Source organism: Hyperolius riggenbachi, chromosome 8, assembly GCF_040937935.1.
Source record: "Hyperolius riggenbachi isolate aHypRig1 chromosome 8, aHypRig1.pri, whole genome shotgun sequence".
NCBI lineage: Eukaryota > Metazoa > Chordata > Amphibia > Anura > Hyperoliidae > Hyperolius > Hyperolius riggenbachi.
The window spans coordinates 243,192,664-243,209,242 of NC_090653.1; the positions used below are offsets into that span (position 1 = coordinate 243,192,664).

General features: G+C 45.1%; 2 protein-coding genes across 3 annotated transcripts in view; one reads left to right on the forward strand and one right to left on the reverse strand.

Moving 5' to 3' along the window:
- CRAT (carnitine O-acetyltransferase) overlaps positions 1-3,834 on the reverse strand; it is an 84,714-nt gene extending 80,880 nt beyond the window's left edge. Inside the window, exon 1 of one of the 2 annotated variants that reach the window (XM_068248479.1) lies at positions 3,474-3,834. Coding sequence is in view for 1 of the 2 variants with exons in the window: in XM_068248478.1 (XP_068104579.1) it covers positions 3,474-3,500 (27 nt within the window). In the remaining variant the exon portion in view is untranslated. The remainder of the gene's footprint in view (positions 1-3,473) is intronic. The other variant, XM_068248478.1, reaches the window with a different exon arrangement.
- The window catches only part of PTPA (protein phosphatase 2 phosphatase activator), a 148,742-nt gene continuing 135,875 nt past the window's right edge, over positions 3,713-16,579 (forward strand). The window contains exons 1-2 of the mRNA XM_068248480.1: positions 3,713-4,261; positions 12,206-12,315. Of these exons, the coding sequence (XP_068104581.1) occupies positions 4,237-4,261; positions 12,206-12,315 (135 nt within the window). The 5' untranslated portion in view covers positions 3,713-4,236. The remainder of the gene's footprint in view (positions 4,262-12,205; positions 12,316-16,579) is intronic.

Below are 16,579 nucleotides of genomic sequence, written 5' to 3' on the forward strand. Positions count from 1 at the left end.
GCCCTTTTAAACATTTACAACAGGAAAGATAACTTAATAACATACGGGTTGTGTGGCATTGTCCTATGTGACTGGCCATGGAGTCGGACCAATTTTAGGTACCTTGAGTCAAGGAGTCGGAGCAGTTTCGGGTACTGGGAGTCGGAGGTTTCATAAACTGAGGAGTTGGATGATTTTTGTACCGACTCCAAAGCCCTGTATGTTACAGCCACTTTAAAAAAAATAAAAAATTAAAAGGTAGAATACCACTTTAAATACACACATCAGCGTCAAAGATTTCCTTTCAGCACTAGAGTTCCAAATTCAAGTCCCTAGCTGGGACACTACATGCATGGAGCTTGTACATTCTCCCTGTTTGTGCAGGTATCTGGCTGTTTTGCACCTTCCACATCCTCCCTACATAATCCAAGGTTAGCTGCCCCCCCCCCAAAAAAAAAATTGTCCCTAGATTGCGATAGGGTCACTAGCTGTTTCATTGGAATATAAATACATAACTGGTGCTCTACAAATGCATAATTATACAATACAATACAATACAATACAATACAATAACATTTCTATAGCGCTTTTCTCCCATAGGACTCAAAGCGCTTAGGCTCTCTCAGATTCAGTAATTAGTAGGATGAAGTAGTCACACAACAAAAGTTATATTTCTGCAAATGCCAAACTGAACAGGTGGGTTTTCAGTCTGGATTTAAACCTGTTCAGGGATGGAGCTGTCCTGATCTGTTGAGGTAAGGAGTTCCAAAACGTAGGGGCAGCATAACAGAAGGCTCTGGGACCAAACGTTTCCAAGTGGACTCTGGGTATGACTAGATTATTAGAACCTGTGGATCTGAGAATGCGGGGATTGCTACGTAGCTGCAACATATCTTTCATGTATCCAGGGCCTAGAATATTCAGGGATTTAAATGTCAGTAGGCCGATCTTGAATAGGACCCTCCATTCTATAGGTAGCCAGTGAAGGGAGTGCAGGACTGGCGTTATGTGTCAGTGACGGGGTTGGTTGGTTAGCAGTCTGGCAGCAGTATCCTGTATCAGCTGTAGACGGTACAAGGCCTTTTTTGGAAGGCCAGTGTAGAGAGCATTGCAGTAGTCCAGTCGGGATGTGATGAAGGCGTGGACTAAGGTTGGCAGATTTCCTGGGGGGATGAGGTGCTTGATTTTTGCAATGTTCTTCAGGTGAAAATAAGATGATTTCACCACAGCAGAGATTTGAGTTCTGAAGTTTAAATCCCAATCAATTAGAACTCCCAGGCTACGCACATGATCAGAGCTGCGTAGATCCGTGCCTCCTATTCCCAGTGGTGAAGACTGCAAGTTAAGTTGTTTTGTTATCATGCTCTGCCCTCCAATCAGAAGGACTTCAGTTTTGTCTGCATTTAGTTTCAGCCAGTTGTCATTTATCCATTTCTGTAGTTCACGTAAGCAGGCGTTTATAGTTAGAGTTGGGTCTGTCACACCATGCTTGAAGGAAAGATATAGTTGGGTGTCGTCTTTAGGACCATTTTGGTGTCCCAAGCAAGACGCACTCCATTAGCTTAGTGTAGTCGATCCATCCCTATTACTTGTGGTCAGTTTAGCAATTGTTGTCATCATGCCATCCCTATAGCAAAAACAGCCATTCTTTCTTGCTTATATAAGTATAAAAAAATATCTACCCCCCCATATAACAGGTACAGCCATTACCCTTCATCATATAACATGTATAGCCATGTCAACCGTAATAACAAGTACAGTTACCCCCCTCCCCAATATCAAATGCATTGACTTCTACAATATTGTAAATACAGACATGCCCTTGCTTTTACAAACATAGCCATGCCCCCTATAACAAGCACAACCATGTCACCCCCTTTCACAAGCTACAACCATAAACTCCCCTCTCATAACAAGCGATGCTACACATTCTATTCGGGACTTGGCTCCCAACTACAAGTCCCGAATGCTGAGTTGGTTGGTCAGTAATCCGACCCTGAGCTGTATACCGCACTGTGTTGAGAAACACACAGGCAGAGATATCTTGTTCAGTGCACTTTGCTGGAGCTTGGAAACCGTAAACTGTATATTACTGAGCGTGGGGGGGCACAGCGATTCCAAGAGGAGGGCAGTGTCCCAGCTGGGCCCAGTGTAGAGCCGCCACTTGGCAGGAAGGTGCAGAAATCGGATATAAACAATAATATTTACCAGATCTTTGGTGGGGCTTCATTGGTGCTTTTCACGTCAGCCTCATCTCCAATCCATCCCCGATTAGTGCTTATCATGTGATGTCATAAGACTAAAGTAAACAGACAAGGTGGAAGGAGAAGACCCCACTGAAGGGTAGTGACTGGACAGTGTAATGATCAAGGGCTTTGCCTCTGACACAGTAGACCAGGGTTTGAATCTAGTCTCTTCCTGTTCAGCACCTATTCAGTAAGGAGTCCTTGGGCAAGACTCCCTAACACTTCTACTTCCTAATGAGTGCGCCCAGTGGCTATAGTTCTGGCGCTTTGAGTCTACCAGGAAAATAACTACTACAAGAAATTCCATAACTACGGTAGCATGAATATCAGCGTCAACGTGTGTTGGACCAGAAATCGTTGGGATGCAGGGATTTTAAAAATGTTGGCGGCAGCGCGACAATGCTGCAACGCACATGCGTAGAAGCGTATTTTTACAATACGCTTCCATGCACTACCGCATACCCGAAACAGGATAATAAAGGGAGGGATCACTCTTGTTCAAATCGCACTGCAAAATGCACATGATGTATTCATATGGGCCTGCCACAATTTTGGGTAGCAATGCGATTTCACCGTTGTGATATGTCTGCTTTTTTAAACCTGACAACACACACAATTTTTTTTCCGCATACTGCTTGCGATTCCTCATAGACAATAATTAGCTACTGCGGTTAAATGCAGACAAACGCGCGTATTGTACGGAAAATTATGCGCAAGGAATTGTTTACGTTCCCTGGCGACACAGGTGTGAACCCTCCCTAAGAAATTGTTTACGTTCCCAGGTAACACAGGTGTGGACCCTCCCTAAGAAATTGTTTACGTTTTCCCAGGGACAAATGTGTGAACCTTCCCTAAGAAATTGTTTAAATCTTCCCGGCGACGACACAGGTGTGAACCATCCCTAATACTTTCTTCTGGATGTGATTATCTCTGTGCAAAGTTCCAATTCCGCCTCACAAATTCCAGTCCCTGCAGACAAAAACTCTAAGGAAAAGTCAAATTATTCGCTAACCTCTAGTAATACTACTACCAATGATGATCATAACAATAACATAACCAAACAGACATTTGCAGACTCAGATCACTTACCTACAACAGCAACAGAGAAAATGACTGAGTTGGTAAATCCTATCTATAGATCTCTTCCTACTGTAGGCACTTAATGACCCACTGAGCCCTAGCTGACCTTACCATCCACAGACAGCAGCACGTAGATGCCCCCATGAGCTCCAGTTTGCTGCTACTTACCATGCTTTTTGCTATAAATGCCAGCATGATTCCTGCAGGGATGGATGATCAAGTCCCAGTCCAAAGTCCCAGGCTAATCTGGAGGCTGTCAGCGTCCGCTAGATCTGTCAGTCAAAAGGACACAGTGTGACAAGGGTGCAAGTCAACTTCATTGCTGATCTTGTCACCATACACAGCTATGCGCTGCCTAGATTGGCCAGGGTGGGGCGCAGTGGCCATTTTGCAAGGGACCACGCCTCCAAGACGCCTATCGTAACCCGACAAGCGTGAATCATTAATGATCCATGATATGTATTTGGTTTTCGGATTTCGATTGGGCGAGCAGACGATTTGACAGCATGTAAACATGACTTCTTGCCAGTAATAAAAATGGCGCCTCAGCAGTTTCCAGCTTTCAAAACTGACAACGGCGCTACTGCGGAGTCTGTACTCACTCTCTGATGTTTTGGTGAAATTTCCAGAGAGCGAAGGTCGTTTTCTGTGTGAAGGTTCAACATAAATGAAACAAGGGAAGTATTGGCACTCTTTCACTTTGCCAATTTCAAAGATGGCGGACTCGTTGCTTAGATGCCATTTGTGACGGTGGCAAGTGTCTTTCGTCGCTATTATTTTTTCCAAAAAGAGGTGCTGTAGTTTATTGTCTACTAAAGGAAGAGAACAAGGATTGTGTACTGAGATAAAACGTCTGCCCTTCGGGTGAAGGTGTGTCTGACTGGAAAGAGGGGTGAAAGGTGAAAGGTGAAGAGAACCCGGCTGCAGGAAGATGGCTGAGAGGGAGCCGCAGACAGGTCTGTCATCACTCAGCAGCCCCCACAGTGAATTTTCACGCTGACCTTTGTGGCTCCGTGCTGGGTCCTCGTTACTATGGATACCATGTGCCAGACAGGGGTGGGCAACTTGGGGGCTTTACTACAGAAGCTGAACTACAGCTCCCAGCATGCTTTACAGCAGGATCTATCTATGATAGCTCCAGGGTTTTAAGCTTTGGGACTGCCTTTACTAAACAGGTGAAATAAGAAAAGTGGTGCAGTTGCCCATGGCAACTAAACAGAATCCCTGTTTCAATCAGCATCTGAAACCAGATTGGTTTGGTTAGCAAATTAGCAGAGGCTAAGCTGCACTAGGAAATTTGAATTAACACAAAATAATTAAGTAATGATCAGTTGATAATTAATAAGCTTTTTCCAGTGGATAAACACTATGCAAAGATTTGGTTTGGCCCCTGCTGGTTTTGGCAAATAAAGGGGATAAAAACAAAATAATTAAGTCACATTTTAAATCCTCTCTCTTTTCCATGGGCAGTTGAACTGCGTGCTCTGCGAGCAGTTGCCAGGCAGCAGTGATCAGTTTCCAGGCAGCGGCATGCAGTTGTGAGAGCTTGAGAGGCATTTCACTGGCTTTCATGAGCGGTTTCCGGCAATTTTGGTAGCGATTTTAAAAAATGTAAGCTTTTTGCCAGTGATTGTGTAGCGATTAGTGATTTTAACTCTGATTGGTCCTTCCAATCTATTGTAATTATTTTTACGGTGTGCAGTAAGTTAAAATCGCTCACAAATCGCTATTTGTAGCGATTGATGAGCGATTTGCCAGCGTTTGAATACTTTACATTGAAGCGCAAACGCTACCAAAAAATGCTGCATGTCCTGCTATTGTGATTTTGCTAATCGCAATCGCTACTGTGGAATTTGTTATATTTATTTACATTGGCAGAGCGTTTAGGGAAATCGCTAGTAATTTAAAGCGCTCCCTAAATGCTCAAAAAAGTGCTTTAGTGGGTTCCAGCCGTTAAGGTGGCCAGACAATCCTAGATTTTTTTCCCCATGCAATTACCTGCAGATTTAAAGGGATACTTAAGTAAAAAAAAAAATAAAAATGATTTTTACTCACCTGGGGCATCCCTCAGCCCCCTGAAGCTGTATGGCGTTCCCAGCCTGTCAGCGGCTGTCGCCGAACCCGGAAGTAGCCGCCGGTGGGGACAGGAGGATCGGAGCGAGGCTGCGAGGGCACCATACAGCTTCAGGGGGCTGAGGGATGCCCCAGGGGAGTAAAAATCATATTTTTTTTTTTTTGGCTTAAGTATCCCTTTAATCAGTCTGATTAAATCAAATGTGTATTGATTCCTTGAAATGTTCTATTCGATCGGATTTGACCAAAAATCAATCAAAGGTATTGATTGGACAGGACAGAAAATATAGGGCAGTTGCATAACACGTTATGAGTGTGAATCACAATGGAGACTGGACACACTGCACAACTGAAGTGAGAGGCCTATGGAGGCTGCCATATTTATTTCCTTTTAAATAATACCAGTTGCCTGGCAGCCCTGCTGATCTATTTGGTTCCAGTAGTGTCTGAATCACACCTTAAACAAGCATGCAGCTAATCTTGTCAGATCTGACAATAATGTCAGAAACACCTGATCTGCTGCATGCTTGTTCAGGGTCTGTGGCTAAAGGTGGGTACACCCGTCAGATAAGTCTTTGGAAAATGAAATATCACAGACCAATTTTACCCCCTTCCATGTAGGATGAGAGCATACTCTACACAGTCTATTCTATGGAGCTGAACTCCTCATCAGATAAAAATCTTTGCAAGATGCTGTACACCTGCAAAAGATCAGCATCTGCAAAAGATCAGCATCTGCAAAAGATCAGCATCTGCAAAAGATCAGCATCTGCAAAAGATCAGCATCTGCAAAAGATCAGCATCTGCAAAAGATCAGCATCTGCAAAAGATCAGTTCCTGCAAAAGATCAGTTCCTGCAAAAGATCAGTTCCTGCAAAAGATCAGTTCCTGCAAAAGATCCGTTCCTGCAAAATGCATTCATAGTCTATGATATCTGCAGATCTCGTACACACCTTGTTTAACGGACATTCATCTGCAGATCAGTGTGTCTGATGTTCACACTGCATGCGTTCCGGACCTGTGCGGTCCGGGAACGCATGCTGCATGCAGATTTTACAAAAACGCGCGGCTGTCCCATTCACTTTTCAGTGATGCGATCAGCCACGCAACGCATACGAACGCGGATGGCATGCGTTCGTACGCGTTGCGGTCCGCATGCGTTGCGGTCCGCATTTTGCAGTCTGAACGGGCCCAAAGTGTGTACCAGGCTATAGACCCTGAACAATCATTCAGATTATATTTTTGACTAAAGCCTAATACACATTTCAATTATTATTGGCCAATTACAGACCAATCTTATAACCTCTATGTAGTATGAAATTTAACCTACTCAATTTGCTTATAGTATTAAAAATCTGTTGATGCTCCTACTACATGAAGGTGGTTAAATTAGCCATCAAAATTAAAGGTGTGTACCAGGGTTTGGTAAAACATCTTCATGCCTTTTCAGGGTACGTGGCTAAAAGTATTAGAGGCAGAGGACCAGCAGAACAGCCAGGAAATGTGCATTGTTTTAAAGGAAATAAATATGGCATCACTCATATCCCTCTCACTTCAGGTGTGCATTATGGTTTGTACAGTATATTCCACCTTAAGTGTCCCACAGAGAAGCTCCCAATTTAATAACCCCTCCTACTCAGGAAGTATGGTGTGATGTCATCAGTACATGTTGTCTCCAGGTTTTTGCAAAATGGCTGTGTGCATAGATGCAGACTTTGGGAGTGGTGTACTGATGTGTATATATATATATATATATATATATATTCATCCCACAGATGTATATTAGTCCCCAGAAAAGACGTGCGTTTGGAAGATTGCTCTACTGTAAAGTAGGCTGAACGCTGTATATTAGTAACAGGTGGAGGTGTACAATCAGGGCCGGATTACCGACCAGGCAACAAAAGCAGTCACTTGGGGCCCCATTCAGAGTCAAAGCGGGCCCCATCAGCACATAAACCAGCCCTCGCCATCCTGTCAGCGGTGGCTGGATGGTATAATGGTTAAAGGGACTCTGAGCAGTGCAGTAACTATGGAAAGATGCATATTATTATTATTATTATTATTATTATTATTTAGTATTTATATAGCGCCGACATATTATGCAGCGCTGTACAATGTATATACATATCTATATCTTGTCACTAACTGTCCCTCAAAGGAGCTCACAATCTAATCCCTACCATTGCCGTATGTCTATATTATATAGTGTAAGTACTGTAGTCTAGGGCCAATTTTTAGGGGGAGCCAATTAACTTATCCGTATGTTTTTGGAATGTGAGAGGAAACCGGAGTGCCCGGAGGAAACCCACGTAGACACGGAGAGAACATACAAACTCTTTGCAGATAGTGCCCTGGCTGGGATTCGAACCAGGGACCCAGCGCTGCAAGGCGAGTGAGCTAACCACTACGCCACCGTGCATATCATTTTAAAGCTCTCTTTCTCCTCTTTCCATTGATACATAAACCGCCGCCCTATGCCTTTTAGTTTTCTCTATTTTCACGATCGAAATCGTGGCCACGGCAATTTCGATCGCGAAAACTAAAAGGCGTAGGGTAACAGTTTATCTATCATTGGAAAGTGGAGAAAGAGAGCTTCGTCTTTCCATAGTTACATTGTATTACACAGGATGACTTTTCTCCAAAGTCGGCAGCTCGATTCAGCACAATGCAATGAAATATAAGGAACCCAGAGGGATATAATTACAAACATCATGCTGGTAGGTGTGAGGATGTAATTAATTAGTTTTAGGTATACTTAAAGGCATACCCACAGGCACTGCTTTGAGTCCCTTTAAGGGCTCTGCCTCTGACACAGGAGACCAGGGTTCGAATCTCGGCTCTGCCTGTTCAGTAAGCCAGCACCTATTCAGTAGGAGACCTTAGGCAAGTCTTTCTAACACTGCTACTGCCTATAGGGCGCGTCTTAGTGGCTGCAGCTCTGGCGCTTTGAGTCCACCAGGAGAAAAGCGCGATATAAATGTTATTTGTCTCTTCTTGTCAAATGATGCCGTGCGCTGCTGTTTGTCTTCAGAGCCAGGCTCTCCTCCTAGGTCCCCCTCCTGCTACTGTGCGCTCTGCCGCTGCCCACTCCTCCCTTCCCACAGAGAACCACAGCTGCAGCAAGAATGATAGCAGCAGATGGCAAACGCTCATTGACCTATCCATGATCCAAGCGATAGATCCCATCATCTGAAACCCATCTGTCTCTTCTACAGTGCAGCCGCTGGCTCTGAACTTCCTGATTCTCAGATCAGACAGGAAGTAGGAAGTAGTAATAGTAGTAGTAACAGAGCGGCAGCACTCTAGAGGAGACAGATGGGCTCTAGATGATGGGACCTCTATTGCTTGGATTGCAATAGGTGAATGTGAGTCATCTGGTGCTGTCATTCTCCCCCGCTGCGGCTGCCTTCTCTGCTGGACTATCGTATTCACTGGGATGGAGGCTGCATGGTGGCTGTCTAGTTTGGGAGGAAATCGGTGGTGGGGGTGGTTATGTAATTCTGTCTGGGGAACGGCTTCCGGTTTGGCGGTGTCCAGAGCTTTCTGCTATTGCCAGGCTGGAGATGCAGGGGTAAAGTGCAGCTGCTGTGATATCTGGCTCCCTCTTCACAGGGGTGGCCCAGTCCCTGAGTGCAAATGTCCCAGCCATTCATCTCTCACTCTGCATTTTGCCGCTGCTATTCCCTGCATTGTGCACCCACAGAGAAAAGCGGGCTGTTGCCCATAGCAACCAGTAGCTCGGCTGCCCCGGTGTGTGCGGCATGTTGCTGTGCAGCTGCATCTTCTGATTCTATTATGACATGATGGGGGGGCCCAAATCAGTTACTTTGCTTAAGGCCCCCATTTAGCCTTAATCCGGCTCTGTGTACAATACAATAACATTTGTAAAGCGCTTTTCTCCCATAGGACTCAAAGCGCATAGATATGTCTCAGATCAATACAGGGTTGCAGTCTGGACTGTGTGAGGCCTGGTGCACACCGAGCGGTTTTTGAAGCGTTTCGCAAACCGCTTCTGCCTGTGAAAACGCTTGGCTAATGTATCTCAATGGGCTGGTGCACACCAGAGGTTTAAGGTTTTTAGCAAGCCGCAAACGAAACAGTGCTTTTAGGCGCTGCTCGATTTGGGCGCTGCCATAGACTATAATAGGAATCAGTCTATAGCGGCGCTCAGTGAGTAATGTCGGCGCCGTCAGAAGACGGAGCCGAGGTTGCTTAAAAATCACAATAATTCGGCCTCCAGCAATAGCTGGAAGCCGAATTATTTCATTCCCTACCATCCATGGCGGCCTGTAGGGGGAATTTAACAAGGCCCGGGCTTGTGCAGAAGCAGGATCAGCCGTATACCGACTGTATCCTGCGCCCAAGTCTACCGGTGCCGATTTCAAATGTACTCAACCACAAACGTGGGTCCTGCAGCACTTTTGCGGTTTGCAGAAACGTTTCTGCCTCAATGTAAAGTATAGGAAAAGCTCAAACTGCTCGGAAAAACACTAGATCAGAGCGGTTTTCCAGACGTTTTTGTTACAGAAGCTGTTCAGTAACAGTTTTACTGTAACAATATATGAAAGCTGCTACAGAAAACGCTCCAGAAAATGCTAGGCATGTTTAGAAAACCTCTCTAAACATGCCTAGAATCACTCTGAAAATCTGCTTCAAAAACCTCTAGCGTTTTGCGGATCTGCTAACGGTTTTGGTGTACACTGGGCCTTACAGAGGAAATAGGTGTTCATAAATGCCAGACTAAACAGGTGAGATTTCAGCTTCCAGGGATGGAGATGTCCAGAGTGTGGCAGGGAGTTCCAAAGTGTAGGGGCAGCATGACAGAAGGCTCTCTCCCCAAAGGTTTGTAGGTGGACTCTGAGGGTGATTAAGTTATTAGTTCCTTTTGATCTAAGATGGTGGGGGGGAACGAGGGGGGGGGGGGGGCAGGGTGATGCAGTTGCAGCAAATCCTTTGAGGTCTGATCCAGATTGTGCAAGGATTTGAATGTCAGTAAGTCAATCTGAAAGTGAACCCTAGGTGGGAATTATTAGTGTAAAAAAATAAAAATAAAAAATGCTACCTGATCCGGGGGGCTGGTTGGATCAGGTAGCCACAATCCCTGCCACTCCTGTGGCTTGCACTGGCTTACTTTCATTTTTGTGACCCCTGGGGTCACGGCGCTGTGTCTCATGCAGGGAGGTGGGGGAGTGGCCAGAAAGAGGCAGAGCTGCCCAATAGCAGCTGGAGAACTGCTTCAGGAATGCCCCCAGTGGGTGTTTAAGCAGGGAATACCTCTCCTCCCTTCCCCTCAAGATTGGTGACAAGTGCATATTGCCAACTTTGGAGGGGGTGGGGGCACAGAGGCATGTCCTGCAGCAGGGAACATGCCTCTATGTCCCATCTGCGACACATCGGGTACACTTTAAACAGAATTCTCCATTGTAGCCAATGGAGTGAGCGAAGGGTTCATGTTATGTGGCAATGGTGGTGTTGGCTTTTAACATCCTTGCAGCTGCATTCTGTAGGTGAGTAATTGCAGGTCTTTGTTTGGAAGGCCTGTGTAGAGATCATTGCGATAGTCCAGCCATGATGTGATGGTTGGAATATCTGCAGGTGTGCATGTTGTGTGTTGGAAAGCATGTGTTAAATTTGATTGCGTCGAATAGTGTGACTCTAGCCCATTGCCCAATGCAACAAGCAGACATAAGACATGGTGCCACCTTTCATCTTCTTACTACCACAGCCATAGAAGGTCTTATCGGTGCAGGATCTCTGTTCCTTGGTGCTTTCCTACCCTCTATGATGCTGTGGCAGCCAACCTCCTCTTATAAAACTTGCTCCCCTGCTTGATTGACCAAAAGTAGGATATAAAAAGATGCTAACCATCCACCAAACATCACATAGCTCTTTTGGAGGGACAGTCCCTCTGCTTTGGGAACTCTATCCCTCTGTTCCTCTTTCTTCCTCATTTGTCCCTCTTTCAGGACTGATGTACAGATCTGTGTAAATATGTATTTTTCTAGTGAAAAATGTTTAATTGATTCTACACTATTCCCATCATTTAAATTGATATAGTTCTTATTTTTAAATGCTAATGTGAAGAACAATGAAGAGGATAGAAAGGGCCAGTGTGGTTTGAATTATAAAACAACATATTTTTGCAATGCAATCTTTATGGTATGCGTGACTAGGGGTGGTCCGGGGGCGTGAGTAGGGGTGTGGCTTAAGTGTCCCTCTTTCTTATATCAAAAATTTGGGAGGTATGACATCACTTTCCAGTGGTTTTATTAATCCCAGTGTTACAATCAAGTCTTATCATTCACCACTAACAGTTGTTTCGGGGCCTCGTAGTGTCTCCTTTATCAAGGTATAAGGCCTGGAACCCATAAATGCTTGTGATTTGAAAAGCTCTTGCTAATGCAATGCTATGGGGGATTTTTAATAAATCACATCCCTCAAGTGGGATCACACCAATAGCATTACATTAGCAAGAGCTTTTTAAATCACAAGCTTTTACAAAGGGTTTAGAAAAGCTCTGCTAGTAAGCTCCAGGCCTAATTGACTATACCAGGCAGAGGAAGGGGTGGAAGTACTGGAACATCATGGAGTGCCATTTGTGATGACATCATCATGCATGTGCCTGTGCAGCAGTTGTAGGCGGTCCTAGGAACACTAAACTGAAAGATGAAGTGAAAGCAGATTGCTACAGTAAGGAGTTAGTAGTAATCCAAAATCTACTTCAAAGAATGTTTGTTAAACAATACATTATTTTAGCTATAGTTATGTATTGTGAGTTTCTGTTTGATATATTATTTTTTGATAGGTATTTGTCTTTCCTTTCACAGGCTCCCATCATGGTGGCGAAGTCCCCGCATCTCTTGCAGGACACATCTTCATTGTCCCAAAGAAGGAAATTAACACAGTCCCAGACATGGCCAAGTGGAAGCGATCTCAGGTACAGAAAATGTTACGTTGGGATAACATCCTTGAAATGTTCTTATTGGGAATGGGCATCAATAATCTCCTGTGTGGTATTTTTAACACTATGTTTTATCAGTCAGGCACACACTTTTGGCTTAAATATTTACATTTCCTTCTTTTTGAGAAAGGACATTCAGACCTGACCTGACCAACTGTTCAAAGAACTCTGCCTTAAAGGGATACCGAGCATGTTTGTAAAATCACAATTTGTACTTACTTGGGGCTTCCTCCAGCCCACCATAGGCTGCAAGGTCCCCTGGCGTCCTCCTGGCTCCTTTTCCAGTCTCGCTGGTGGGTCCATTAATTGACGACTTCCGCCTGAAGTCGCCACTATGAGTCCCTGCCGCGCACTTTATGCGTCATCACGCCGGCCGGCGTGAGAGTCCTGCACATGCGCAGTTCAGAGTTAGGCCCCGTTCACACTGCACGCGTTTCCAGCCGCGTTTTGGAAACGCGTGCAGGTGGCCGACACGCACAACATCAGACATTGCATAGAGTGCAATGTCTGATGTTCACACTGCATGCTGCACGCATTTTTTGTAAAAACGCGTGGCTGTCCCATTCACTTTTCAGTAATGGGGTCAGCCACGCAACGCACACAAACGCGGATGGCGTGCGTTCGCATGCGTTGCGTTCCGCATGCGTGACCATCCGCGTTTGTAATGTGAACGGGGCCTTAGAGAACTCTCACACTGGCCGGCGTGATGACGCGTAACGTGCGCAGTGGGGACTCGTACTGGTGACTTCAGGCGGAAGTCGCCAATTAAAAAAAAGACTTCTAAGGACGGATCTCTACAAGCAAAGGACACGGAAGCGCCAAGCGTAGCTTGTGTTAAACGTTACGTGTAGCTTCCAGGATGAATTGAGACGACGATATGGAGTGCAGCATTTATGCGGACAGGAGAAGGCGCCTTGTCTATTCATTTAAATGGACAGTACTTCAGCAGTGAATGCAACGTCATTCCGGTTTAATGCCCGTTTTGTAGGATTTGAGCCCTTGACCAAGGTTCAAATCCCGTCTCAAGCCAGTATGTAAAACAGTAAGGAGTCTTTGGGCAAGGCTTCCTAAAGATTCTTGTTGCTCATGGAGCGCGCCCTAAGTGGCTGCAGCCCTGAAAAAGTGTGATATAAATGTTCTGTGTCTTGTCTTCAATAACTTCACCATGGGACAGAGGTGGAAAGAGGGGGAGGAGAGAGGACCAGGAAGGCTCTATGGCAGTGATGGCTAACCTTGGCACTCCAGCTGTGAGAAAACTACAAATCCCATCATGCCCTCTGCCTCCTCGAGTTATGCTTAGAGCTGTCAGAGTATTGCAATGCCTCATGGGACTTGTAGTTCCACCACAGCTGGAGTGCCAAGGTTAGCCATCACTGCTCTATGGGATCCAGAGCCTTCCTCTTTTTTTTTTTTTTTTTTTTTTTTTTTTTTTTTTCTTTTCTTCTTACAGGCTGGTTTTAAAGGACAGCTGAAGTGAAAGTGTTATGGAGGCTGTCATATTTATTCCCATTTAAGCAATACCAGTAGCCTGGCTGTACTGATGATTCTCTGCCTCTAATACTTTTATCCATAGACCCTGAACAAGCATGCAGCAGATCAGGTGTTTCTGACATTGTCAGATGTGACAAGATTAGCTGCATGCTTGTTTCTTTATTTTGATCAACTTTTTTTTTTTTGATCAACTGCATGCTTGTTTCTGGTGTGATTCAGACACTACTGTAGCCAAATTGATCAGCAGGACAGCCAGGCAACTGGTATTGTTTAAAAGGAAATAAGCATGGCAGCCGCCATATTCTTCTCATTTCATTTGTCCTTTAAAGAGTAACTGTAAAGAAAAAAAAAAAAAAGAGGGCGGGGGGGGGGGTGGTATGTACCTCAGAAGGGGGAAGCCTCTGGAGCCTATTGAGGCTTCACCCTCCAGGATCCAGCGCTGACAGCCCCCCAAAAAAATCAGCCGACAAGCTTGTCAGCTGAGGTGCAGGTGCAGTAGGGGCTGAAATATTTACCTTCTGCGCTCCCTGCACAAGCACAGTAGCAGCTTTCTGCTGGGCTCCCCCAGAAATAGGGCGGACCCAATTGGGCTCAGCTATTTCTGCCGGAGCCCATCGGAAAGCCAATATTGCGTCTGCACAGTAGTGATGAGCTCCGAATGGAGTCCTAATTGATTTCGACTCGAAATCATTCGGAATCCAAGCGCTAATTAGTGCACCTGAGCGGGCTGAGGTGGAGAAGTTAATTTACCCAGGGTTCCTTCTTCCTTTCCATCCGGAAGGAGGAATAGTGACGAGACTTAGAACGCGACGTGACACGCAATTAGACATAGATTAAAGAAGAAGGAACCCTGGGTAAATTAAATTCGGAATCCATTCGAAGCTCATCACTATTGCACAGGAGCGCAGAAGGTAAATGGCCACTTTGCCAGTGTTCAGGGGCTGCCAGCGTTGGATCCTGAAGGTGAAGAGGACCAGGGAAGCCTCATTAGGAGCCAGAGCTTGCCCACTCCCGAGGTAAGTAATCCCAGTCCCCCACCCCCGCCACTTTTTTTTTTCTTGTTTAATTACAGATCCTCCTTAAAGTGAACCAGAGACGAAGCACCCTCATATATTTTACCATATATATCAGTGAGAACCTTAGTGAAAACACCTACCCTGCTCTCTGTTTCATTCTTCACTGCTCAGCCTGCTTGTTAGCAGCCCTGATAAAAGCCCTGACTGAGCATTCAGTCTGGCTTTGCTCAGGAATCATTATAGCTGAGTCTGTCTTCTCTGATGTCTTTTCAAGCTCAAGCCTGCCCCCTTCTGGCTCTGCTATAATGACTCAGCTATAAATATTCCTGAGCAAAGCATGACTGAATGCTCAGTCGGGGATTTTATCAGGGCTGAGGTTGCAATGCTGAGGTTTTTGACAAGCCGCAAACGCGCCTCCTGCGGCACGTTTGCGGTTTTCGGAAGCTTTTCGTCCTCAATGTAAAGTATAGGAAAAACGCAAACCGCTCTGAAAAACGCTACTTCAGAGCGGTTTGCCAGGCGTTTTTGTTACAGAAGGAGTTCAGTAACAGCTTTTACTGTAATAATATGTGTAATCTGCTACAAAAAAAGGCACCCAAAACCGCTAGGTATGTTTAGAAAACCTCTCTAAACATGCCTAGAATCTCTCTGAAATCAGCTCCCAAAACCGCTAGCATATTGCAGATCTGCTAGCGGTTTTGGTGTGCACTGGGCCTTAGATCTGCTCCTGGAGATAGGTTTAAAGGTGACCACTAATCATGCAATTTGCTGAATGATCGCTAACGATTCTTCATATAAATGATCGGAAATGATCGTTTGGGACCACAAATACACAAAAATCTCTTAACCAATCTGATCAGATTGTCGGGATCAACCCGAAAATTGAATCAGTTTAATCTGATCGAATAGCTAAGGAGATTTTTTTTTTTCCCCCCAATTAGTGGCCCTAAATGATCATTTCCGATCGTTCGTACAAAGAATCATTCATAAACGATTGTTCGGCAAGTTGAGGAGCCCAACTGAATCACCTGCTGACTCATCAGTGCAAGGCATGTATTCATATGACATGATAGCACTTGGTGCAATCATCCAACAACATGGCCTAACACACCACTGCTACGCTAATGACACTCAGCTATACTTATACTTCCAATCTGGTGGAGCAGATCCTTTTCCTCTTCAATACTGGACTGTTGACATTCAAATCTCTACACAATTTGGGTCCCGACTACATGAAGGACTGTCTGAAACTGCACCACACCTCTCACGACTTTAGATCAACAGGATTTATAAACTTGGTCACTCCCAGGATGCACCTCAAAACAATTGGAGCTAGAGCATTCTGTCATGCTGCCCCTACCCTTTGGAACTTCCTACCACACTCAGTACAGATAGCCCCATCCCTGGAGGTATTCCAAACCAGACCCCATGTTTAGCCTAGCTTTTACCTGTTTACTGGTCTGATAGTTGCTCATGCGCTTTGACTCCTATGAGAAAAAAGAGGTTTCCAAATGTTGGTGATAGCACTAGGGAAATAGTAATGTTTTTGTAGGATTTTGTAAGGGACTAAAAAAAACCGAAAACCTTACTTGAAAAAGTTATAATTATTATTTTGCCCCCTGAAAAGTCAGATTTAGGCAGGGTTCACACTTACTGTTAGGGCTCGTTTCCACTGTAGCGGTGCGGAATCGCCTGGATTCCACCGCTGAAGAAATCGCATGCGGCTGCGTTTC